The sequence below is a fragment of the Pinus tabuliformis genome, chromosome 8 (genome assembly GCF_031772625.1).
Source record: "Pinus tabuliformis cultivar Carrire ecotype Pingquan chromosome 8, CPIR1, whole genome shotgun sequence".
Classification (NCBI taxonomy): domain Eukaryota; kingdom Viridiplantae; phylum Streptophyta; class Pinopsida; order Pinales; family Pinaceae; genus Pinus; species Pinus tabuliformis.
The window spans coordinates 656,276,402-656,304,385 of record NC_142294.1 but is presented as its reverse complement, the minus strand read 5'-3'; the positions used below and the strand labels follow the sequence as shown (position 1 = coordinate 656,304,385).

Sequence of the window (27,984 nt, the reverse complement as noted above, 5' to 3'; positions counted from 1 at the left end):
CTCTTTCCCTGAGATACTCTTTCCTTGAGATAGTACCTTTGAATGGTTCCTTGATCAAGTGCTTGAGACTGCCTTTTACTTCCTTCTTCACCAAAGCTCTGATCCCATGCTAGAAAATTAGAAAGGCAGAAATATTTTCTTGTTCTTGATAATTACTTTTGATGTTTCTTATTATTACGGTTATTCATATCTTCTTTCTTTTAGTTCATCAAGCAATTACCAAAGTAGCAGCACATAAAACAATAGACACCAGATGTAGGCATTATGCCAAGGCAAAACCCCCCTCGAGGGGAAAACCCAGTCAAGGAATTCTTCTTTTCAATAGTATTCTTTGAGACACTTCACCCTAGACCAAGACAAGACCTTCCCTCCACACCAAGTCAGTTTCCCAGAATTTCGACCTCTTTCCAACAACTTCAACTAGGTAGCAACTTCCGACAACAGACAAACTTGGAAGACTTCAATCTCCCAATCAAGAGCACGAAACAAAGAAAGAGAAGCACCAAAATTTCGATTTTCCTTCTCTCCTTAGACTTCCCCAAACTCGCATTCAATTTAGCTTCCCGACAATAGACTTCGCACCTTTTCTCAGCTACAAGAGAACTTCACACTTCTTCCCAGCTACAAGAGAATTCGAACTTGTGTGTGAGAATGATGCTCCAAATGAATTCGATGAGCTTGCTTTTATAGGCTCCATGTGAGGTCGAATAGGGTCCTTAGGCCGACTTGATCTTTTTCTAGGCCGACATGGTGTAGAGGTTACATAAATCATATTTGACTCGATATTTAACCTTTTTACATGATTCAAAAGCCCAAGCAGGGCCTCTTTAAAAGTACAATGACTCTATTGACTTAGAATAAATCCTAGAAGTCCTCAATGAGGACTTTGACCTAAAATAAGGTGACCCAAGCATGAAACCCATACTTTAATAAGTCACAATAATAATAATAATAAATATTTTCTTTATTCTTTTGACAAGTACATTACATAATGACTCAAGTACATTAATGAAGACCGAACATAGTTACATTTTCCAACAATAAAGAGGATGAAACCCATGCTTTAATAATAATAATTTTTTCTTTTCTTCTCTTGTTTGTTACATGGGATACATATTGAAATGAGTACAACAACAATTATGAAGGCCGAAACTAGTTGCATTTTCAATGCTTTGGGCCCTGGATCAACTGCCAAGTGTCAAGTGCAATGTGTAGCCAACTGGGCAATGTGGTCCAAGTGCATCATCATCTCTGAATAACTGGGGCGCGAGCAAGCAAATGTTGGTGCTGAAAAAGCCCATGGTGTGGCAATCAATGCTCTACATTGATGGAGGTCCATGGCTCTCAACGCTCACCCTACAAATGCCATTGTGATCCTCTAGAGGGCTTGGATCTCATATAGGGAGGCCAAGTCCAAGATGAAAACCCGCCTACAATTTTGTATAAGATCCAATGTGTCTCCTCACCTTCCAATCAGTGTTATGAGGATCGAACTAGATCGGTCGATTTAGAGCGTCTCGACCATTTTGAGACAAAAACCGTTGACTTAAACCTTTTTTTTCCGCTTTGGTACAGTAAAGCCACGTACAATGCAGTAAGTGGGGCCTGTTTTGCTTTTTTTCTTTGAATGTTTGTCTTAGTTGGGCACTAGCCCATAATAGGTGCCTAATGTTCAGGCATATGGCCCTATTATTGCTATTAATTTCATGGTAATGTTTAAAAGTGATCATCCTTTTATTTAAATTTTTAACATTACCATGAAATGACTCAGGATGTTTGAGTGTGGTTTTGACTTCACTGGATTTCATATGGAGAAAGTAGAATTCTAGATCTCACTCAAAATCTAGTAGATTGAACAATTTTACAGGATTTCAGGATTGGGGGGATTGCAACGCTCCATTGGATTTTCTCATGTACAAGGTCATGGAACTAGTATTTAATCAAGAGCACTAAGCCCTCTATGTACCTTGATGTTAGTGGCATTAGTTGTTGAACTCCTCTATCATGACCTTACTAAAAAATATGCATCACTCAAACAAAATCTTGACTTGACATGGTATGATTTTTCTATCTTATTTTAATGGAGGGTGATATTGATGACAAAGATCCCAATATAGGCAATGATTTTGATGATATGTATGTATTTGTTGTAGCATAATTTTTTTGGATACTAGAGGCCATGTGGAGCTTGTTTGCTGATGTATTTTCGGTTTAAAGATGAATTGCACTTGGTGCTATTTTGGTTATGTGCACCCTTACATGCTATATAAGTGAGAACTTTTGCTTATTTGTGTATAAATGGTTTGGATTCATATGGATGCGCATGAATATATATGTTTTTTTTTTTTTTTTTTTTTTTTTAAAATTTGAATACTTTGTGTTTTTGGTTGACCGGTTTTTTGGTCCGGGTTTTTTACCGGTTTCTGTACGGTTCTGATTGGTTCCCGGTCCGGGGGGTCTACTGGTTCAATGGCTGGTCCGTTTTTGATAACTATGCTTCCAATACAATGATTCATTAGTGCAATTGAGTAAATAAGCTCGTTAATCAAGGGCAAAAGTGGACACTTCATAGTGGGTTTCCTTTCCAAATTCAGGGCTTTAGACATGCACCAATGTTATCAGAACCAAATCGGTGATTGAACTGAAAAACCTTGTGGACTGGAATCGGTAAAAAACCGAAAGAAACCGATTTACCAAAAACACATAAAATTTTCATATTTTAAAGAAAAACATATATATTCATGTGCATCCGTATGAATCCAAACTATTTATACACAAATATGCAAAAGTTCTCATTTATATAGTAGATAAGGGTGCACATAACCAAAATAACATTGGGTGCAATCCATCCCTAAACTGAAAATACATCAACAAATAGGCTCCAGATGGCCTTTAGCATTCAAAAAACAATATGCTACAACAAATACGTACATATCATCAAATTCATTGTCTATATTGGGATCATTGTCATCAATATAACCTTCTAAGAATTAAAATAAGATAGAAAAAACGTAGCATGTCAAGTCAAGATTTTGTTTGACTGATGGGTACATTTTTAGTAGAGTCATGATTAGAGGAGTTCGACAACCAACAACACTAACATCAAAGTGCGTAGAGGGATTGATGATCTTTATTAAATACTAGTTCCTTACTCATGTACATGACAAAATCCAATGGAAATGTTGCAATCCCTGCAATCCTGAAAGCCTAAAAAATTGTTAAGTCTACTAGATTTTGTGTGAAATCTAAAATTCTACTTTCTCGATATGAAATCCAACAAGGTTGGAACCACTTACAAGCATTCTGAGTCATTTCATGGTAATGTTAAAAATTTAAGTAAATGGATGGAAATGAAAGATTAAGGAGAATTTAACATTACCATGAAATGCATAGCAATACTAAGAATATAGGATTGAATATTACGTGGAGGGCCATAGGCTTGAATATTAGGTTGGCCTAGGGGAGAATTAAAAGTGGGCCAACCAAATGAAAAAACCAAAAAATAAAAAGAAGGCAATTTTCTTATGCTGCACATGGAGCTAGATATTGACTACTCAAATATACATTTGAGGATTAGTCAACTACCCCATAAGTAGAGTATATTTTTGAGCATTCCATCATGGTCAAAAAGTCAGAATTTTCAGAATTCAAAAGAGTGAAAGGAACTCTACTTGAATGGTTCATGAGGCACAATACTTGCTAAGGTTTTGCAAATGGGTTAGCAAGCTAAGTGGGCTTGATTGTGGGGGAAAACTCCATAGTTAAGCGTGCTTGAGCTAGAGGCGATCTGGGATGGGTGGCCTCTCGGGAAGTCCTGGTTACTGGGTGCAAGCCCTGGAAGTGATGATTGATGCTATGTGATTTATTTCATTAGTTTCAATCCCACTTCTTCACCCTTGTGACCATCACCTGATGCAATGAGTGCTAAGTGGAATTCAAAAGAGTGAAGGGAACTCTACTTGAATGGTGCATGAGGCACAATACTTGCTAAGGTTTTGCAAATGGGGTAGCAAGCTAAGTGGGCTTGATTGTGGGGAAAACTCCATAATTAAGAGCGCTTGAGCCAGAGGCGATCTGGGATGAGTGACCTCCTGGGAAGTCTTGGTTACCGGGTGTAAGCCCCGGAAGTGATTATTGATGCTATGTGATTTATTTCACTAGTTTCAATCCCACCTTTTCACCCCCGTGAGCATCACCCAATGCAATGAGTGCTAAGTGGAATTCAAAAGAGTGAAGGGAACTCTACTTGAATGGTTCATGAGGCACAATATTAGCTAAGGTTTTGCAAATGGGGTAGCAATCTAAGTGGGCTTGATTGTGGGGAAAACTCCATAGTTAAGCGCGCTTGAGCCAGAGGCGATCTGGGATGGGTGACCTCTCGGGAAGTCTTGGTTACCGGGTGCAAGCCCCGGAAGTGATGATTGATGCTATGTGATTTATTTCACTAGTTTCAATCCCACCTCTTCACCCCTGTGAGCATCACTTGATGCAATGAGTGCTACGTGGAATTCAAAATAGTGAAGGGCACTCTACTTGAATGGTTCATGAGGCACAATACTTGCTAAGGTTTTGCAAATGGGGTAGCAATCTAAGTGGGCTTGATTGTGGGTAAAACTCCATAGTTAAGCGTGCTTGAGCCAGAGGCGATTTGGGATGGGTGACCTCCCGGGAAGTCCTGGTTACCAAGTGCAAGCCCCCGGAACTGATGAGTGATGCTATGTGATTTATTTCACTAGTTTCAATCCCACTTATTCACCCCTGTGAGCATCACCCGATGCAATGAGTGCTAAGTGGAATTCAAAAGAGTGAAGGGAGGTCTACTGGAATGGTTCATGAGGTGCAATACTTGCTAAGGTTTTGCAAATGGGGTAGCAAGCTAAGTGGGCTTGATTGTGTGGAAAACTCCATAGTTAAGCGCACTTGAGCCACAAACGATCTGGGATGGGTGACCTCCCAGGAAGTCCTGGTTACTGGGTGCAAGCCCCGGAAGTGATGATTGATGCTATGTTATTTATTTCACTAGTTTCAATCTCACTTCTTCACCCCTGTGAGCATCACCCGATTATGATTACATCATGAGAAATTAATCAATTACGATTACATCTCATGGAAATGGTCATAAATGAATGACTTACTTTAACGCAGTTGAATCCCAAAAATGATATCTAATATAATGCACTGTGAAAACCACTCAATACTTAAATTCAAAAGAGTGAAGGGAACTCTACTTGAATGGTTCATGAGGCACAATACTTGCTAAGGTTTTGCAGATGGGGTAGCAAGTTAAGTGGGTTTGATTGTGGGGAAAACTCCATAGTTAAGCGCGCTTGAGCCAGAGGCGATCTGGGATGGGTAACCTCTCGGAAAGTCCTGGTTACCGGGTGCAAGCCCTGGAAGTGATGATTGATGCTATGTGATTTATTTCACTAGTTTCAATCCCACTTCTTCACCCCTGTGAGCATCACCCGATGCAATGAGTGCTAAGTGGACTATTCAAAAATCATGAGAAATTAATTAGTTACGATTACATCTCATGGAAACGGTCATAGATGAATGACTTGCTTTAACGCAGTTGAATCCCAAAAATGATATCTAATATAATGCACTGCTAAAACCCCTGAATACTTAAATTCAAAAGAGTGAAGGGAACTCTACTTGAATGGTTCATGAGGCACAATACTTGCTAAGGTTTTGCAAATGGGGTAGCAATCTAAGTGGGCTTGATTGTGGGGAAAACTCCATAGTTAAGCGCGCTTGATCCAGAGGCGATCTAGGATGGGTGACCTCCCGGGAAGTCTTGGTTACCGGGTGCAAACCCGGGAAGTGATGATCGATGCTATGTGATTTATTTCACTAGTTTCAATCCCACTTCTTCACCCCTGTGAGCGTCACTCGATGCAATGAGTGCTAAGTGGACTATTCAAAAATCATGAGAAATTAAACAGTTACGATTACATCTCATGGAAATGGTCATAGATGAATGACTTACTTTAACGCAGTTGAATCCCAAAAATGATATCTAATATAATGCACTACGAAAACCCTTCAATACTTAATATCATTCAACTTCTAGTTATCAATTGTATTCCAAAATTTGCAACCCTGTGGGATGATGTAAAAATGATTATAGTATGATAAAATGGAAGCCATGTAACACCCCTAGGTAGCTTGAGATTTTTTACTAGAGAGTTTTCACTCTAGGGAGTTTTTTCCCTTAGCTAATTATTTGTGTTTATCAACACTAAATAATTGGTTAAGTTTTTCTCCCACATATCCCCCAAAGCTAGAGTGAGGCTTGATGGTAAAGTCTTAGGTGAGTCCTAGTGTATAAAGTCGATGTAAAATGCCATACTAGATCATGTCTAAAGTTTCGTAGAATTTGGTTGTGTCTAGGGGTCAGTTTTTAATTGTCAAAATTCCCCCGCTGAACGAGATTTTTATGTAATATTTGATGTAAAATGTAAAAAGTGTTGTCTATAGAAGTTGTAGGGGGTATGAGTACTCAAAATTACACCTCAACACCTCAACTTTCTATCTAGACACACTTTGAGGGTGGAAAAATATGTCTATACCCCTCTAGAGTCATATTTTCTAATTTTTGGCAAATAGTTAAGCCAAAAATGATCCAAAAAAGAAAATGAGAGAAAATAAAAATTCTCTCCAAGTGAAAAACTAATTAAAAATGGATGTGGACTTTCCCAATAAAGGGATCAAATTAAAAAATCACGGAATCTCCACAAATCATGCAAAGAAAACTCCCACAAGAAATTTGTTGGTCTAGAAAGGAATTAATTTCCCATAAAATTGATTTTTCAAGAAAAATGGTCTGTGGAAAATATTTTGAATTAAAATTTTTCGAGGAGAAAAATTATGAAAAATATTTTTTGGTTCGGGATCAAACCTTTGGTCAATCCAACTCATTCTTCAAGGCAAATCAAACTCCATCTTAGAGATTTGCGTAGGCAATCAAGGGTTTGAATTTTCTGAGGATGGATCTAGCCATTTTTATTGTGGGATCAAGTCAAATATGTGCAACTCTCGGGACCTAGCTATTTTCACTTGGAGAGGGATCTAGATATCTCATTTTTTCTATTTAAGGAACCTCTAAACTCTTCATATGATTGTTGTAATCAAGCTGCCGACTCAGTGAAGCTCTGTACTTTATATTTATGAATAAAAAGGAAGTCTTTGGGGTTAATTCTGTGAAAATTTCACCACTGAAACCCTATTGTAGCAACTGGAAATTATTCTTCTAATTGTTATAAATTTAACAATTTATTTGCTATGACAAATACTAAATAAATCACACTGCAACCTTCATAAATAAAACTGTGGAAAAATAATAGCACTGAAACCTAAGAAATTCTATAACACACAAAATAATTTTAACATCGTTATTTTTTGGATAGTTGTCCTCGGAAAAACCTATTGCGGAAAAACCAGTGCAACAGATGAAGGTTTTATTATTATTCTGTAGCAGCGAATCTGAGTACAATAATTTTGATGCCACTCTGTCAAACCAATCCGAGAGAATCACTGGAAAAATTCTTGTGAGGATTTTTCCTCACCTCATAGCTAATTTTAGCTCCCGAAACTATCCCTTCAGGTAATTTGCACATCCTTCTGCGTCGCCTCTGCGAAATGCTTGCGTAGGCCTTGCTGCTGCTGCCTCCCGAAATTCCTGAAATTTACAGCTCTGCTTCTCTATAGCTTTGGAATTGATTCACTAGTCCTCTTGATCAAAATCCCGACCACCAACTACTGAATTGACTACTCCTCCAGCTAGAACGAATTGCTCTGCTGCTGCTACCTGCGCAGTCGCTCTTGGCAAACTTGCACTCCCTCAATCTGACTCTTTTGACACTGGAAACCTCCACCGGAATACTGCCTCACTCCTGTGCCACCTGCTACTTGGTCTCTAGCTCGAAATCCTCTTTTTGAATCACGTTGCTGTTGGAAAATTGATCTGCCTAGATCACTGAGTGTCTGCACTAGTGTATTCTCCATCTACCCATCGACTTCTTCTTATAATCCTCTATTGGACCTCCAACGACCAAGATTAAAACTTAATCAAGGGCCCAGATAATTCCCTGTCGATCCATGTGAGTTTCTAGATGATTCACACCTTATCTCAATTAATTATGATTAATTAACCCCTTTTCCTAAGTTTAGACTTAGGAAATAATTAAAAATAGGCTAATAATCTAATTGAGACACTTCTAGGTGGAATTTCTAGAAACGATTTTTGGGTTATGGAGAACTCCTGTGTTTTAGCCTCTCCACAAAGTTTCGAGACTAGAACACCTCCGATGCTATAGAAACTAACACTCCCTCTTAGCGAGGAAGGTGTTCTCTCTAGTGCTGCACACTTTGCCACAACACTCTGTCTCTGTACCACCCTCTGTCACGTTGCTGATGTCTGGCCACTGCCCACCAACCACTGCACAACTTTGATGTTACATCTGTGCTGCTGCTGACACTTCCATACTGTTGCCAACCTTGCACCTGCACTGCAACTCTGCCTCAACTATTGCTTTTGCTACTACAACTACTGCAACTGAGAAGCATCCAAAATATTCTGTCCTTGCTACTGAAACGGGTGCTCCACCATACCCATTTGTTCTCTGAAATAAATGAACTTAACTCTCCCTAAAGCTTTCGTGAGTATATCTGCAACTTGCTCATATGTGGGAACATACTGTAGTTGGACTGCTCCACGTTGCACACAATCTCTGATGAAATGACACCGAATATCTATGTGTTTCGACCTGTCATGAAACATTGGATTCTCAGAGAGCTTGACGCAACTATAATTATCACAGTAGATGCTGGTCGCCACCATCCTTTGCCTGAACAAGCTTACTAGTAGTTTCTGAAGCTAAATAGCTTCGCACGTGGTTGTGCTTGCTGCCATATACTCTGCTTCCACAGAGCTCAGTGCTACTGACTTCTGCTTCTTGTTTCACCAAGAAACCATCCCTGATCCAATGCTGAAGCAGTACCCAGAGGTACTTTTCCTGTCCACTGAACTGCTTGCTCAATCTGCATCTGTGAACCCACATAGTCTGACATCATCCTGTCGGATATATCTCAACCGTACTTGATTGTACCACACACATACCTCAAAATGTGCCTCACCCCTGTCTAATGTACCCTCTTTGGTTCCACCATAAATTGACTAAGCGTATTGACCACGAAGTAGATATCTGGTCTAGTTTTGACCAGATACATGAGAGAACTGATGAGCTGTCTATACAAGGTGGGGTCAACATCCTTGTTGTCTAACACATCTATCTTTTTCTAGTTGGTCATCATGAGCGTAGTCATGGGTCTACAATATTGCATTCTGAAGCTCTTCAGAATATCTGTAGCATATCTCCTTTGACCAAGGAAGATCTCCTGGTCCTTCTGCCACACTTCCAATCCTAGGAAATAGTGCATTAATCCCAAGTCCTTCATATCAAACTCTGTTGCTAGGTTCCTCTTGCAGTCCTCTATGAGCCTTGATGATCTTTTCAGGAAGAGATCATCCACATACAATACTAGGATGAGTGGCTCATCATCTACCATCAAGTAGTAAAGGTTGGGATCTGCGTCACTCTTGACGAATCCCATCTGCTGCAAGTAGCTATCAATCCGACCATACCATGCCTTGGGAGCCTGCTTGAGTTCGTATAGATCTTTCCTTAGTCTCTACACATGAGTGTGCCTCTCATGAGTCTTGAAGCCCTTTTGCTATTTTATGTACACCTCTTCCTCAATCACCCTGTTCAAGAATGATGTCTTGACATCCATCTGGTGAATCTGCCACCCCATCTCTGCTACTGGGATATAAGGCAACTGGGGCGAAGGTCTCCTCATAATCTATTCCTTCTTTCTGCGCATACCCCTTTGCCACGAACCTAGCCTTGTACTTCTCCATGCTGTTGTCTACAACATACTTGATCTTGTAGATCCAACGAGAACCTACAATTGACCTATCCTCAGGCCTTGGCAACACTTCCCAAACATCATTTTTCATGATGGAGATGTACACCTCTACCATGGCATCTATCCACACCTGATGCTTTGCGGCCTCCTGAAAGTTGGAAGGTTCTGCAACTTGAGCCACCAGTCCTTGGTATCTGTCAGGCTGCCAACACTCTCTCTTGTTCGTCGTAGGAGCTACAATGAACTCTGCATCTCTCAATGTCTAACAAAATTCTTTGTTGGTTCGACCACTAGTGGTGGGGGGTTCAACGAGCTCCTCCTCATCCTACCTTTGCTACTTCGCCTACTGAGAACTCACTAGATCCCCTGCACCTGATGAAATGCTAGTACTGATCAATATACTGGATCCCTGTGACTGTCCTACTGGGTACCCCTCTTGCTGGACTAATGGAGCTTTTGCTGGTTGACTTTGATCACCTGCATGCATCTCAAGAGATCTCTTGAAAGCTCTGTTCTCCATGAACTTTACATCCCGTCTTACTACAATCTTCCCATTGCTAGGAATGTATATATCCTATATGCCTTTGAGGTTTTGCTATACCTAACAAGGAACCCCTTCTCTGCAGTCTGATCTAATTTGTTGCGCTTCTCATCTTGCACATGGCAATAAGCAATGCTGCTGAAGATCCTGAAGTGACTAACGTCTGGCTTCTTCCTTGTGAAGACTCCTCTTGGCGTTTTCTTCCCCAAGGCTCTATGAGGAGTCTTGTTCTGAATATACATTGCTGTGTTACATGCCTTTGCCCAAAGAAACCTTGGCAAATCCTCGTCATATAACATTACTTTTTCAACCACAATTATGGTTCTGTTTTTCCGTTCTGTTACCCCGCGTTGCTCTAGATTGTATGGAGTTGTCCGCTTTCTTCTAATGCCTTCCTTTGCACAAAAATTTGTGAAGTCTTTATCAATATACTCCTCACCATTATCTGCGCGAAGCACCTGAATCTTCTTCCTTAAACTCCCTGAAACGATTGAAGGCCTCATCTTTGGTCTTCAAGAAGTAGATCCAGGTTTTCCTGGAATGGTCATCAATAAAAGTGATGAAATATTCGGCCCCACTGAGAGCTCTAGTGGACATTGGGCCAAAAATATCAGTGTATGAGTCCTAACACGACATTTGCTTTGTTGTCACTTCTAAGGAATGCTGCTTTAGCATATTTCCGAAGCACACACCCTTTGCACACATCATTGTGTTCCATGCTAAGTTTTGGAACCCCTGTTACCGTTTCCTTAAGCATCTTGAGTGCTCCATGATGTAAATGTCCCATTCTCCTATGCCATAGCTCATTCAGTTCCTTCCCACTGCTACTATCACTGCCTATCAGTGCCATTGGAGAATCAAGTTGCAATCTGTATAACCAGTTACTTCAAGTTCTAATCTATCTCACCCTCTTCCAGCTTGGGTGTTTGACAAACAACTTATTCCCTACAAAGTGGACATCATATCCCTTATCCTGTAGTTGGGATACTGAAATTAGGTTCATACTCAATCTTGGCACATGTAACACATATGTAGCGTTGGTGCTTGCTCCTGATTCCCTCTGAAAATCGATGGTACCTCTCCCCACTGGAGTACGCTTTGTTTTGTTTCCCATCGTAATTTGGAAATCCATTTGCTCCTTATTGTAGCTAGAGAAATATTCTCTAACTCTTGTGATGTGAGTTGATGCTCCACTGTCTATATACAAGACACCCTGTGAGGTTGAGCTTGATAAGCAAGAAAATTCGTCCTCCAATCTAGAAGACAGTTTTGAAGTTCCCTGAATATCAAATTGATCCATGGCCACATCGAAGAATTCTGGGTATATTTTAGTGTGCTATTTCTCTTCCACCCGACACTGATTCTGCTACTAAACCCTTTGCGCCCAAACAAGGAATCTGCTCAGCGAAAATCTAAGCTGCTGTTGCTCCCTTTGCTTGCCGAAATCGTTCAACTGGCAAGTCAATTTTTTTTGCCAATCTGCACTGAAAAATCGATTTGCCCAACAATTCGAATTCCCTGGCTTAAGCCCTATGCAACCTCCAGAAATTCGTCCTGCTGCTTCCTTTGAACAAGGAATTTTTGCCTGTGCTACTGAGCTTCCTCGTCTAATCAACTTGGCTTAGATACCATGTGAAAATTTCACCACTGAAATCCTCTTGCAGCAACTGGACATTATTCTTCTAATTGTTAATAAATTTAACAATTTATTTGCTACGACAAATACTGAATAAATCACACTGCAACCTTCACAAATAAAATTGCAGAAAAATAATAGTGCTGGAAATTGAGAAATTCTAGCACACAATAATTTTAACATCGTTAGTTTTTGGACAATTGTCCCCGAAAAAACCCAAAGCGAGAAAACCGATGCAACAGATGAGGGTTTAATTATTATTATTATTCTTTAGCAACAAATCTGAGTACAATAATTTGGATGCCAAAATGTCAAACTAATTTGAGAGAATCACTGGAAAAATTCTTGTGAGGATTTTTCCTCACCCCATAGTTGATTTTAGCTCCCGAAACTGGCCCTTCAACAATTCACACTTCCTTCTACATCAGCCTTTGCGCAGTGGTTGCGTAGGCTTTGCTGCTCCTGCCTCCATAAATTCACGAAATCTATAGCTCTGCTTCTCTCTGGCTTTGGAACTGATTCATTGGTCCTCTTGATCAAAATCTCGTTGCCAACTACTGAATTGACTGCTCCTCCAGCTAGATTGAACTACTTTGTTGTTGTTGCCTGCACAATTCTTGCACAGTTCCTTTGGGAAAACTCAGACTCCCTCAACTGACTCTTCCGGCACTGGAAACCTCCTCCAGAACACTGCCTCAATCCTCTGCCACTCGCTACTCAATCTCTGGCACAATATCCTCTTGCCAAATCACTCTGTTTTTGGAAAATTGACCTACCTAGATCACTAAGTGTCTGCATTGGTGTATTCTCCATCTACCCATTGACTTCCTTTTATAATCCTCTGTTGGACCTCCAATGACCAAGATTAAAACTTAATCAAAGGCCTAGATAATTCCCTGTCGATCCATGTGAGTTTCTAGATAATTCACACCTTATCTCAATTAATTCTAATTAATTAACCCCTTTTCCTAAGTTCAGACTTGGGAAATATTTAAAAATAGGCTAATAATCTAATTGAGACACATCTAGGTGGAATTTCTAGAAATGATTTCCGAGTTATGGAGAAATCCTGTGTTTTAGCCTCTCCACAAAGTTTCGAGACTAGAACACCTCGGATGCTGCAAAAAATAACAAATTCATAGTGTTGTTTCCCTTCTATATTATATGGTAATTTTTTGTTTTTTGTTTTTTTTTGTTCTCTCTGAATTTCTTCTTATTGCTCTACTGGTTTTAAATCTAAATTATTGTTATTTTACTAGCCAATTTGTGGATTTACTATTTGCACAGGTATCTTGCATTAGTATTTGAGTTTAGAGAAGCATTTTGAATTAATCGATCTAGCGGGTATCCCTAGATATTTTGTTTCATTGTGTTATCTCACTCCTCGTGTTCTAACAATTTTATCTTAAGTGTGTAGAGATCATTCTATTTTTCAGATCTTGGGCATTAAGGGACGTTTTTGGTTGAACCAACCAACTCCCAAGACATAGAAGTGGAAGAGCCTACTTTGGTTGCTATCAAAGGCTTATCGAACGAAATTTTGCAGGGGCTTCTTAGTGCTTGTGAAAAAATTATTTATTTGATCTATTCTCTCTATATTGTGTTTTAATTGAATTAGATTTGGCTACTTAGAGCTTGTATTTTAAAACCCAAGAGCGGAGTTGTACTCACTCTTTGGGCTTGTAGATCTATAAGTTTTGTATATTTTTTTTAACCCTTGTATATAATTTTGTTCATCTTGTATATATTTCTTTGTTTTCTTGCAAATTTGAAAAAAGAGTTTGGGTTTGGCTTGGGTATATTTTCTTACGCTTGTATATAGTTTTGTTCATCTTGTACATATTTCTTAGTTTTCTTGCAGATCTAAAAAAGGAGCAAGGGTTTGGCTTGGATATTTTTTTGAAAACATTTTCTTGCAAGTGGATCAAACCCTCTCCTATCTCCTAGACAACTAGGGTTTCTAGTAGATCTAACTTTTTTTTGGAGGCTGTTTTCACTCTTGAAACCAAGATCGAAATTTTTTAGTGAGACGATCTTCATTTTGAGGCTTTTCTGCCCTAGTCGGAAGCAAAAGGAGCCTCCTCATTCTTCTAGAGCAAAATCCTTTGAAGGGTTTGAAAATAAAACAATTTTTTTTGAGAAACCATGGTTTGATTTGGAGAAGGCTTGGGAAAAATTTCATATATATTTTTTATGGAAGTCGTCTTCATTTTTGGATGTTCTTTTCTTGGCCGCTGGATTTAGAAGAACCTCCTCATTTTTATGTGAATTTCCCTCTATGTTTTGCAGCTGAACTGAAAATTTTTTGGAAGGGGAAAATGTTTTCAATTTTTTTTAGGAGAATTTCAAAATCAATCCATCACCAGAGGCTTGGAAATTTCAGATCGATTTTTGGGAACCGTTTTATTATTTGCAACAGGATTGATTTCTTTAGGAGAGTTGTCTGGCATTTTGAGCGAGAAACCTTTGGGAAGGAAAGCGAATTATTTGTGGAGGAGAAGTCAATCCTCGACTTGCAAAATATTCAGATCTAATTTGGCTAAAGGCTGTCTTCATTTTCCCTTGGACATATAGCTTATTGAAGGAATTTCATTTTTATCAAGGGAAAAGTTGAAAACTAATTTCATTTTTGGGAAATTTTTTCCATTTTAATTTTTGTAAAATCATTATTAAATTTTTCCCTTATTGTTACTTTGAGGAAGGGGTATTTAAATTTCTATTTGTAAACCCTCCTTAAAGGTTTTAAAACCCTCACCCTTGTCTAAAGGGGTTTTCTTTGTAATTTTAATAAAATAATTTTTTCCTAGAGGGAGCTTGGGGATTTCCTCCATGGTATCCCACCTCCTATTTTAGTAGGAGGATCTTTATTTTATTAACTTGTTCATTTTGCATTTAATAATTCATAGCATCTAATTGTTAGATTTAGACCTCATATCCTGTGCTAATATAGCTTTTGAATCACTTATTTTTGCCTTGATCTAACTATATAGTGGTTTCATTAGCTATTTAATTTAATTTGCACTTCAATAATTTGATCTAGTTTGCATTTGAGAAGTTCTTGTCTTGATCTTATTTGCATCCTAGTTGAGATAACCTTTCAGATGTTTAGATCTAACTGTCATTTCTTTAATTCACATTACTTCATTGAGTAATTTTTATTTTCTTCATTGATCATTGTTATAAGCTAATCTCATTATAATTTTGTGCTCAAAGTGCTTATAATAATATTTATCATAAGTGGATTGGTATATTGATAAATCTTAAGACATTTCACTTTTTGAAGCATCTTGTTTTAATTGTATCCCATTGAAGCATTGTGTTAACTTTCATTTCTCATTTGCATTTAGATTCAGTTTCCATCTTATAAAATTTACCTCCAAGCATAAGCTTGGTTGATAGAAATTTTAGGACTTCCTTAGCTTTCATTCAATTTTATAAATTGGAGTTTGGAGCAAAGGTCAAAACATGTGACCTCACAGTTCTCTTATGGCCGATCCCTTGTAGGAACGAAGGCACGTGGGTTGTCAAGGAGCCTAGGCGAGTATCGTTAATGATAGACTAAGCGCCTCCTCATCCTAGCCTTCTTGCAGTTCACCTCAGTCCTTACCGAGTCTTGAGAAATTGAGGGGAAGTCTCACCTTAGATTAAGCATATATTAAAATTTACCAACATCAATTGATCTCACACACTCACATAACATTCTCTCATCTTTGCATTGGTTATGGTGTCATTTAGATTGTGAGCCATTTCTTCCTACTTGCAAGCATCTCATTTCCTTTTTTATTTTATTGCTCATGTAATTGTCCTTTATTGTCATATCTTGTTTGAACATCTTTTTAAGGTACAAATTTTATCTACCTTGCAAGTTTTACTTTCATTTATTGCTCATCTCTCTAAATTGCACATTAATCTCCTGTGAGTTTTAATTTACTAACACTTGCCTTGCAGGATTGCCTATATTGTAACTTGAAGGATCCTTTTCATTCGCAAGCATCATAATTTATCTTTGAGCATTATCTAAAGACACTGGTCTCTCATATTTCATCTTGCTGGGTGTCTTGTTGATTTCATTGAATCCATCTCATTGATATTTACATGCTCATTATTATTAATACTTGCTAATTAATCTTGAAATTCAAGTTATAATTGAATGGTGATTGTCTTTCCCTTTATGTCCTAGGCCTTGTTATCATTAACACGTTTCCTTTAGTATCATCTTCATGGACCACCCCCATCAGCTTAAATAGGAGAGAGCTTAAACGAAGAGAGTTGGGAATAGGTGACAACCCCTCCTTGAGCGTTGTGCCTTAAAGACTACATCATGTGGGGTTAAAGACTTTTCCCACATTTAGGTTTACATCTTAGGCGACAACAACTCCCATTCCCTAAAATGCTATATATAGATAGGATGTATATAACAAACACTCTCGAGATGCTTGGAAAATGATGCTCTTCATGTTCCATATTCCCTAAAATGCTTTTGCTTCACTTTGCACTCTAGCAACATTGACCAAAGCCATCCACTGATTTTCAAAATCATGTTTTGATTTTCCTAAACCATGTGCACAGGAGGAGGGTGACTTGGTGAAGTGTGCAAAGGGCCAAGTAGGTGGAGCGCTTCAGATGCATGATAGGTCAAAGGTCTTGAAACCTTCAACAACTTCCCAAAAATGGAAGTGTGCTTCTGCAATGTGCAATCATCCAATTATGTGGGATAAAATCAGCCCCTTCATATTCTCTTGTTCCATGGTGGTTAAGTCTTATTGAAACCCATGCAAGTGGATAGATCCAATGAATATAAACTGTTGAGAAAAATGGTACCAAGGAAGTGTTTCCTAGGCATTTATCCTTTTGGCCTAGGAAGACACATTAATATCCTTTTTGTCATGTGACATTGTGTTTTATTAATGTTATGAGGTAAAGTCAATTTATGAGGTGGTACATGTGCTAGGTATTTTATAATAAAGTCACTTTATGTTTTAAATGTGACTTTAGGAGAAAAAGTACTAACTGCCTTTTATTATTATAGTCACTTTATATTTTAATGTGGACTTTATGAGAGAAAAAATGCACAAGGTACAAAACATGCTAAAGTGGCTAGGGGTTCTTTAAGTGAGGGGGACAACATGAGAAAAGGGGTCAAGAGAGAGAAATGATCTCTACCCTTGATCTAATGAGCTGAGATCTAATCTCAGTGATTAGATCTCTAAGGTTAGGTTTCCCCTCATTTAGAGAAGACAAAAGGAAAAGGCAAAGAGTATTCTCATTATTCTCATGAGACATGAGGAGAGGAGAGAAATGAGAGCAAGGAGGACAAGTTTGTAGGTCTAAGGAAGAGTTTGAAGGGCTGAGAAAAACGAAATCAAACAGCATAGTGAACCCCGAATTTTCAGGAGCAGACTGGCATGCATCCCAAAATTTCGGGCTGTGTTTTTGAGCCGAGTTACTTGGGTTTCCATGCTGAGTTTAAGCTGGAAAGTAGTACTGGACTAGGGCTGAGTTTTCAGTGTGTTACCAGGCTGAGTTATAGTGAGTTACCAGGCCAAGAAAGAGCTGAGAGAGCGTGAAAACTGAGGCCTTTCTCTGCTCAGTTTTCTGGGTTTGACAGTGAGAAGTTCGAGGCTCCATCAGCACTTATTTCAAGGCATCTCAGCGAGTTTTTCAAGGCTGTGTGAGGGCAGAAATTCTGGGTTTAAAATCTGCTCTTCTAACTCAGAGAACAAAGCACTGTTGGGTGGTTTCTATGCACAGAAATCAATGCATTATCAGTCAGAGTTTATGACTGTGAGGAGGCTCAGATTTCAGTGTAACTTGGCAGTGTCTTCTTCAAGCTCAAAAGGGAAATAAGTTGACTTTAAAGTTTATCTCTGTTGTAAATAAATATTTTCCCTAATAGCAATCTAAAAACTCCTTGAAGACTGGTTTTCCCTTGTGGGTTTTTACAGGATCTTAGACCAAAATTATTATGGTCATTTTCTGAGTGTGCTTGCTTGTATATTTTCTCCCATATCAGTGGAAAAGTGAAAAAGAGTAGAATAGTCTTTTGTTTCAAGTTGAATTCAAATTTAATTTTTATATCAGTCATATATCATGATGGGGTTTGGGCATTAAACCTTTGCAAAAACTTGAAACTGGGTTGGGGCTACAGCAAACACATTTTCTACATAACCTTATCCACTCATTATTGTTATGTTTGACCAAATCAATCCAATGAATTCCAATACCAAGAAGATGTCGCCTCCACTCAAGCAAATAGTGCAACCAGCCTCAACATGTGTGCATCAAGGCAAGAACTCCATGTAGGGGTTAATATTCCTGTTTTACATCATATTTCACCCATCCAAGTATGAACACGACCCCCATGAGCTAGGGAACTCACACCAAGAGCATCCAATCCCATCACAATAGCCACTAAAATGTCTAGAACCATGTGAAAAGGGATAATTGCACCAAGAGATTCATAAGAGAGTAATGTCAACAATTCAAAGATGCAAACCGTAGGTAATATGACAGCTAATTTGCTAAGGTGCTCCACCTAAATGAAAATAAAAGTCTCATATCATAATCTTGTGAACCCTAGATAACCATGGCAAGACTCTCTTAAATATAATCAGCAAACCAAGGTGCAATGATTAACACTTGGAACTTAGGGAGACTTTTTGTTAATGGGTTCCCAATCCGTAATATGCATCAACGGTTAAACAGATGTAACAACCCTTAATGAAACTCGAAACATGTCAACAATGCCAAGACCATAATCCCAAGAAGCATCTCACCAAGAGCCTATTATTGTGCTGATCCATCAACAAAGATATGCAACTATGAAAAGAGAACCAAACCATGACAATCAATCACAAAGGAGAAATAAGTCTCCCAATCAAGATACTCAAGCAGCCCAATGGAAGTACCATTCTCTTGGAGTTATCATCCTGCAAATCCCTGTGATGTGTGATGAAAATTACACATGCAATCCTCATGCTATGTGAGGTATAACAGGGCCCACATAAGTGCTTAGGCCAACCATCACCACCTACAATGTAATAAGATAGTGTTGGCTATGTTAGCTCTTAAGTCATAACCTAGTGATACAATTAATGAGGGGGCTTAGTTGTAAATGACCACAAGATTGCTATCATTTCAACATAGGGAGCAACAATTTCCCAACAAAAATGATAATGTAGATGCAAAATTTCATCTTGAATAAAATTCAATTCTCCAGCAAAGAAAATAAAAATCCCCAGCACATTAGAGAATATGGTGGCACTATATGAAAACATATGTTGGTTTTTATCTGAGTCAACGGACATTGGGTATATTTCACAATTTTTCTAAATTTGATGATTTTCTTGAGGGAAAAAGTGGCGGCTAAGTTACATATTATTGGGATATTTTGCCAAGTTTGTTGACATCTGGATTTGTATGCTTTTCTGCTTCTACACAGTGTGTACTATTTTAGGGCTTGAAGATGGTAAGGAATGTGTTATAGTTGGAACTATGTACAAACAAATGCAATTGAAGCCTTCAATTATTGATGAATATTCTAAGGAGGTAGGGCACTAAAAATGAATCAAGGTATTATCTATTTTCATTCGTGTATTTGGGCCTTAAGAAGAGTTTTGCTATTAGAGAATGTCTTGGGATTTTCTGTACATGGTGCAACTTTCTATTTGCAGAGATCTATTACTCCTATAGCACAACCGCATAATTTCATGCACCCAGATGATTATCTGATTTTGGAAGATGATAGTGGAAGGGTTAAATTGGCAGGGAATATGCTTTCTCCATCCACGTATGTTACAGGTAGGTAAATTTAAACTAGATAAGCTTTTTTTAGCATGGTTTTTGGAAAACACCGTACATTGAATTAGAGAGGTATTATCATATAAGAAAGGTCATTATCAAATATGTCGATCCAGATTTTACCATGGGACTGACATTCCAACAGCAAAACAACATTTTCTGTGTGTTTTATCTTTCGTGATTCATCACAGATTAATGTTAAATGTTATTTCAGGTGTTGTAGTTGCTCTTCATGGTAAGGAATCCACTGATGGTGACTTTTATGTGCAAAGCATTGTTGAAGCTGGCCTATCACCACAGCGCTCTCTTCATTCTGGTTACAATTTAAGTATTGACTTGAACTACTCGGAAAGCATCATCCTTTATCAATGCTTACAAATGATTTACTTACTGAAAGCTGGGTTCTTGAAGCATTAATTATTTGTCTATTATGCATTATTTTTTGTGAAAATTCTTGGATTTGTTGGTGTTTTATCCAATGTTGATGTAGTTTGGAGTGACATGTTGTTTTTGGTTCTCTAAACATTTATTCATTTTTAATATCCTTAAAATATGTTAGTGTGCCATGTGTCATTTATTTTTTGATACTGGACTCATATAATTTATGTTTTTTCTTCTGTAGAAGACAATAAATATATTGTTCTTGTCTCTGGGCTTATGGTTGGTAGTAGCCAGTCTAATCCTCTCCAACTTCAGCTTCTTGTTGATTATTTGACTGGCCATTCAGGAGATGAACAGGTGTGTCAATTTTCTTTTTCTTCAGAGGTCATGATGCAGGTTTTTTTACATCATACTACTTACATTGTCTTTAGAAAAACATAGGTTATGGTGTATGTCTTGTGACAGGAGCAAAGTCTGGCCTCTCAAATTGTGCGTGTCATTATTGCTGGAGATTCAGTTGATATGCAACGGAGTCTTTTGTCAGGTCAGGTAATAATCTTCTTATTTAAGAGTTAGGAATCTGGTATGTTTTGCTAACTAAATTAATATTACACCCCGGTTGACTCTGTATCTATTTGATGAATCTGGCATCTGCTCTAGTTTCTAAATAGTGTATGGTTTGCAGCCCCTTGGATCGAAGGATCAAGCTAGACTTACTGAACCCATCAAGGAACTGGACCTTGCATTGACACAGGTCCTTAGCTATGTTTTTCTGTTTGCTTCTTTCTTTTTCAGTGACAACCTCAACCAGAAAATCCTTTCCTGAATATGCACTTACCTGATACAGCAGTGTGAAATTGAGTAAATTTTGTGCTCAATTATTTTTGACAACACTGTTCTTACCAAAATTTTTGAGTTTCGAACGTTTTGTTTTCCATTTATAGTTTTGCATAGTTTAATAAATGTATCTTTGACTCTTCTTTGTAGATTGCAGCAGCTATGCCTTTTGATATAATGCCAGGGCCAAATGATCCAGCAAATTTCTCTTTGCCGCAGCAGGTGTTTATGCTTGTTTTTACCTGCAGTGAATGGTTGGTTCTTATTTAGAGTATTGTTCTTGAAAACCTTGTAATGTTAGCATGCTAATATTATATAAATTTAGTTGATTGTTTGGATGGAGAATTGGTCTTTTGTTGCATTTGTTGATGTGGTTCATCTATTAGCCTTTGCACAAATGTTTGTTCTCTGGAGCATCAACATACAATACATTTGTTTCTGCAACAAATCCTCACCAGTTTGAAGTTGATGGAGTTTGGTAAGAGGTTGAACAAAAGACACTTTAGGGAAATCATTTTGTTATTGACTTTTATTTAAGATATCTTGATTGATTGGAGTCACTGAGTTGATGATATCCTTTGCAGCTTCCTTGGCACTTCTGGCCAGAACATAGACGATTTAGAAAAATATTCTGATGCCAAGGAAAAACTTGATTTCATGGAAAGGACACTGAAATGGAGACATTTGGCACCTACTTCTCCAGATACTCTTGGTAAAGATCAACCGATATAAGTGATGAACTTATCTGAAATATAACTTTTGCTTTGTTGTTCCTTGAGGTTTGCAGTTTAGGGTCAACTAAACGAGTTTTGATCAGGGATTATAAATTTTGGATGTGGGATCCTACTATATCTGGTAAGCCAGATATGTATAGTCCAAATTAGAGACCTGTACTTATTCTGTAAAATACGAATTTATATTCTGATTGATCTGCACAAATATCCATGGTGTATTTTTGCAGGATGTTATCCATTTACAGACAGGGACCCTTTTGTCATTGATGATTGTCCACATGTTTATTTCTGTGGGAATCAGAAAAAGTATGCTTCCCGTTTACTTAAAGGTAGCCTTCTGTTACCCGTGGTTAAAAATTATTATCTGCCCCGTTTTCTAGATAATCTATGTACAATGCTTAATTTATTCTGTCATCTTGCACAGGTTCTGAGGGCCAGGTGGTAAGACTTGTATGTATTCCTAGATTCTGTGAGACGGGATCTGCTGTTGTGGTATGTGGCACCTTTAAATGAAACACTCAGTTATTCATGTTTTCATTTTTCTTGATTTATATCTTTGCCATATTTCTTCATTATAATTGAATGAGCTTAATTTTGAAATAGAGACATTCTCACTTAGTTGCTTTCCATTTGCAAGAATGTAGCATAATCTAGCTTTTTTCTCCATGAAATTTCAGATTTTGAGAGCATTGTGCTTTCTTTAATGACTACACTTTTTTAGGTGGCTAGACTGTTTCTCCATTTGAGGACCCAAAGCTGTTCTTAAAGACATACATATTTCCAAATGATTGTGGTTTTTGATGCAGGTCAATATCAGAACTCTTGAATGCCATCTATTGACACTTTCCACATCATCTTTGGTTGGATGACTTACAAGTGAGGAGATCCAAGAGAAGCTTTATGTTGTGATGACCAAAGAACCTGGAAAATATTTCATGGACATTTATGTGCTGTTCATGATTAAATATAAATGCTGATATTGAGTTAGGTTCACATCAATAGTTTTAAGTATATATGTCAGGTTTGCGTTGTCCTCTTATGCTTTAGTTTCTTGTTTGCAAATTTATTAAGATTTTGTTCTTTGATTACATCACTGGCAAACTGATGATTTTAAAATGGTATTCTTTGAGCACATAACATCAAATATAAAATTTGCACAGTTTTATGTCTGCAAGCTGCCAAGTACTTTCTTTAGGTACAGAAGTATAGATTGGAAGTTGGCATTTCTTGTGTGAAAAGTTCCTAACCAAGTATCGGTAATGGTTAGATATATACCCTTTCATACGAAGTCAATTAGTAGTAATAAGGTGTGGCTAGAGAGAGATTGTGGTTACAGTTTTGATGGCTTTGTTAAAAATATGAAACTGCGGTCAAATTCCACTTTGGACAGCTCACCTGATAGAGATAATGATTGCATTGAATTCCTCTTTTTGAGAGGACCAAAATCGACCTGAAAATCACTCAAATCAGATAAAGGAAAGTGTACTTATGAAGAAAAGTGCACATGTGCACATTTGATAAGGTCGGCCCTAAAGCAAAGTGGACCACCTTGATAGGCTATTAATACAAGTGCCCTCTACCTCATTTGGACACAATGAGGAGACACTCTTCTATCTTGGTTTTTGGCTTGCACAGGTCTGAGACTTGTCCACAGAGGATCAGGGTCGCTCTGAGGTGAAATTGCAGGATCCGAGGCTCACATCTTTGATTTAGGTTTTGGGCCCCAGTCGCAGGCATAGAACATGAAGGATTCAACTGTAGTCGTATGCACATAAGCTTATACGTGCGAATGGGGCCTTCCAGTTGCACGGACAACTCTCCATCCATGTGACTGGGGGTTTAGGATTTCCACAGTCCAGATCTGAGCCCAGTCGCTCGCATGAGACCCCCTCTGTGCGATCGAGATCTAAATATGAAATCTGTCTTCCGAAGATTTCGCTCAGTGACTGCAGGGTTCGGCAATCGATTGCATACAATGACAATTCATTACAATTTTTAGAATCAAAGTTTTGAGCATATACATTGTTGGGTTCATTTCATGGATGTTGTAGTTGTTTTGCTGGTTAGTTGCATAGATGAAGATATGGATCATTGTACTATCTTTTGTTTGATCATTTGATGACAATCTAAGAAGAATAATTTGCAAGGGTTTTCCCCATAGTGGGTTTTGCCATGGTTTCGACCAATCCTGGTGTCTCTATGTGTGCATGCTTTTCTTCTATTGTTCCTTCATGTTCTGCTGCGTTAATGATGATGCTATTGTTCTTTCTACATAGTTGCATATGTTGCTTAATAATGATGTATATCTGAATAATGTTATGATGTTATGGGGTGAACTTGATATATTAATGAAGAAATGCAATTATCAAAGCAAAGAACAATATAGCCCTATGGAAAATTAACATGGTATCAAAGCTGGGTTGAAGAAAGTCATGGAGATCACCCCCATGGAGACACCTTTGATGGAAGCAAGATAAGATGGATGAGACCTAAAAAAATTATAGGTTTGAAGAAAACCTTAGGCAATTTGTGTATTAGGGTTTGATGAATATTATGAGGCTATGGTTTGAGAGAAACCCTGGTTTGTGGAAAAGATATGAGATAGGAAATCTAGCATGGTTAATGTGAAGATGCTCAAGCACTTGTGACAGATTTGATGAGGCCCTAGATAGGATAGTCTCTAGTAGGCCTGGTTGTTGATAAAGTTGGTTGAAATATTGAAGGCAACATTGTTATATGGACAATGGATAGTGATGGCTCTTGAAGGTTGGTTCAAGAGGGAGAGGATCACCTCTCATTGAAGATAAGTATCTCTTGACTTATGATGCTCCTTTATGTCTTTACTTTTTTTTAGACTTATAGATCTGATTATTGTTTTGATCATTACTTATACTTCTTGCATGTATATCTAACCTCCTTGATGAGATGTAATAAGAGGATTCTTCTTGAGGATCATTTGAGATGCATGAAATAAAAGCTAGAGCTGGAAAATGTAAGGAGGCACCTGATGAAAAGATGACTAAGTGCTACATGCTACCTATGTCAAATAAAAGGATGCACATGTATTTGAATACTACAAGGTATGCATGGTATATTGTTTCAATGTTATGGCAAGGTAAGCCCTAAGGTATGATGAGAATGTCTCCTCAAATGGTTCATGCATGCATATGAAAGTGATTTGAATTCATGATTCTTATGATGAAATGGTGCATTTGATGTTGGACAAGTATCTTACTTAATGAACCTCTTGATTCTACGAGGCTACTTAATATTGATCTTTGATATATTGGTATACTTTATCATCTATTATTTTTGGATATCTTGATTCCATAAAAGGCTAGCACCTTGATTCTAGTAGATGGTAACTTGGTACTATTGATATTATTTGTGAAAAGCATAATAGCCATGATGATAGAAGTGTAACAATAAGATTGATATTCATGATCTTTTGTTGACCATGGTTATGTTTTGATGTGCTTAGTGATTGTGGCATATGGTAAAATTGAATGCCCTAACTTATTGGATTGAGTTATGTGACAAAGAAGTAATGTTGTGATCATGATTCTTGAAATATGCTCCTATTAGCTATTTGACACTAACCCTTGATGAAAGATTGATGTCATGATGTCATAGCTGATGCTAACATATATGACCATGATGAATATGTGGATATAGTCTAACTTTATGATCTAATAGATTTGCTGATGCATGATAGTATTATAGACAGGTTGATGGCATGAATGAAGATGACTGAAGTGGATTCCCATTCAGAGGGGAAACCTCTCCATAAGATCCCTTCTCCTATTATCATTATATACTCTTTACTGATAAAGTATGATTTATGGGCATGAATAAGACAAACATCTGACATTGTTGATCTGCAGCAAATTTCTGATCTAAGGAGAGAGAGTTTTCCCTTGCTCTAAGCCTCAGTCGCACAGAAGCAGGCTCACAGGTGCGACTGTAGCCTCTCAGTTGCATGGAAGTGAGTTCAAGGGTGTGACTTGAATCTCTTAGCCGCCTATAGAGAAGGCCTATGGGTGCGACTATGCCTGCTGGACACCAAAATGAAGTTCACCTGAAGGATGTCAATCCTACAGATGTGGAGTAGACATCAGAAAGATCTGAGTTAGAAAGTTTGAATGTTTTCTATAATATGAATATATATACTGAACTTGTGTTTGCAAGTGACCAGGGCATGCATACAGATATGTCATTATGTTTAAAGTTTTTGCTACAAGAGTTTGACATGATTTGCTGATTGATATAGATGAGCATTGTTTGGAGTTTTGACACGATTCTTGATAATGACTTAGAAATTTGACTTGATGTTGAGATATGTTCTGAACTATAGATCTTTCTATGATAGCAAATTTGGGATTTGACCTGATGACTAATGATTTGATTTGATAATTGATGATTTTCCTTGATGATAATGATATATGAACTTCCAATGACTAATATTGGTATTTGATAATGGTTTTGTATTGGCCTCCTTGTTCTTAGCACATTGGTTGAAAATTGACAATTGTGATTCAGTATGAAGTAACCTCACGATAAATGGATGGAACTTGCATGACTTATTCTTGGTGTATGCATTTGCATCTAGTGACTTATATTATGGGCATACTATTTGGCATTTGGATGAAGTTTGGGTTGATAACTTGTTGGCACGATAATAGATGAAGTCATGACTTGATGAGAGCTCTACCTGTCACTTGGTCTAAAGAGTCTGATACTGTGATATTGTGATGACTTTGATATTAGTTTTGATCTGACTTCTAAACTTTGATCAACTGGCTTAGTTGATTTGATTGTACAATATTGATTTATGTGAGGTTGAACATATTGGTTTGGAAAAGTGTTATGTTTGCAGAGAGCTTTGAATAAAACTAGCTCCCCGATCTAGATACGTCTGCATTGATTGTTATCTGGTGAAGCCAAGAAGATGTGTTGATCCAAACCTCTACTTCAAGAAGTGTTCCGAGGTATGACTTTGGTTTTGGTTTTGGTTTTAACACTGATGATCTACTATTGACAGGTAACGAGTTTCTGATGATTTAAGTAAGAGGGAGATGGCTTTTGAAGCTCAAAATGATGAATCATGGCATGATGAATCGATTTTTGAAGTTGGAAAAGATAATCTATCTTGTGAAAGTATTGGAAAGTGGAAATGCAAATCCTTGGACACTCCGATTGAATTTCAAGAAGTTGTGAAGAGATATTGTTAAACTTGACTTGACAACTGACAGTTGATTGAAGCATTGATGTTCCGTTTTGAACATCCATCTGTATATATACATGATGTGCATAGAACCTGAGTCGATTCATGATTGAGTTGCTTCATTCACATTGAATTGCTGCCTAACATCCTTAAAATTACTTGCATGAGACGATCCTCCTGTGATATGTGATTACTTGGGTGTACTGATGATATGTGATTATTAATGAGATGAGCAGATTTGGATGCTGCTTTAGTATAAGATCTGCCATGATATCTTGGATGAGCGGTCTGTAGCACGATCGAGGTTGAGTATGATATTGCTAGCGTGGCTAACTATGTGGCAGGATGAAGAAGCTCCTTGGAAAGCTGTCTGAGCATGATATGGATATGACATGGATACATTATGATGACAAAAAGTGGGAATTGATTGGAAGAGAATCCCACATATAGATGGGATTGAGATACCTTCATATATTGAGTTAGTGTTGTTGTACGAAACAAGCTCAAGCTTGTGGTTGACACCTCCTTGAGAGGGAGGATGACTATGGTATCCTTTTTGTGATATATATGATTATTTATGTTCTAATATGATATTTGATTTGATGTCCTATATGAACAGGAGACAACTACTATTGAGACATGATGATTACCAGATATGAGCACGATGATATGTTTCTAATCTACAAAGAGCAAGACTGATTGAGAACACTGAGCCAACTCTTCCTCCCTTGTTTGAGCTCCCAGGGTGTGGAATTGAGATAGAGGGCTCATAGGGTTGAGGGAACTCTGGACAATAGGGTATCACCCCTATCTGTTACCCATAGGGTTGGAGTAGTAGCTCACCCTATCATGGTCTTTGCAGAGTATACCCTAGTTGGCATCTTACTAATAAGCAGGGATT

At 37.9% G+C, this 27,984-nt stretch overlaps 1 protein-coding gene across 3 annotated transcripts in view; it reads left to right on the top strand.

The window, feature by feature from the left end:
* The window catches only part of LOC149237299 (DNA polymerase delta small subunit-like), a 203,212-nt gene extending 180,263 nt beyond the window's left edge, over window positions 1-22,949 (top strand). For 2 of the 3 annotated variants that reach the window (XM_089372620.1, XM_089372618.1), the window contains 12 exons: window positions 19,549-19,655; window positions 19,781-19,907; window positions 20,122-20,235; window positions 20,530-20,645; window positions 20,754-20,837; window positions 20,974-21,042; window positions 21,276-21,347; window positions 21,512-21,603; window positions 21,710-21,837; window positions 22,087-22,188; window positions 22,284-22,351; window positions 22,666-22,949. In XM_089372620.1, the coding sequence (XP_089228746.1) occupies window positions 19,602-19,655; window positions 19,781-19,907; window positions 20,122-20,235; window positions 20,530-20,645; window positions 20,754-20,837; window positions 20,974-21,042; window positions 21,276-21,347; window positions 21,512-21,603; window positions 21,710-21,837; window positions 22,087-22,188; window positions 22,284-22,351; window positions 22,666-22,728 (1,089 nt within the window). In that variant the 5' untranslated portion in view covers window positions 19,549-19,601 and the 3' untranslated portion in view covers window positions 22,729-22,949. The remainder of the gene's footprint in view (window positions 1-19,548; window positions 19,656-19,780; window positions 19,908-20,121; window positions 20,236-20,529; window positions 20,646-20,753; window positions 20,838-20,973; window positions 21,043-21,275; window positions 21,348-21,511; window positions 21,604-21,709; window positions 21,838-22,086; window positions 22,189-22,283; window positions 22,352-22,665) is intronic. The other variant, XM_089372619.1, reaches the window with a different exon arrangement.
* Window positions 22,950-27,984: the final 5,035 nt, after the last annotated feature.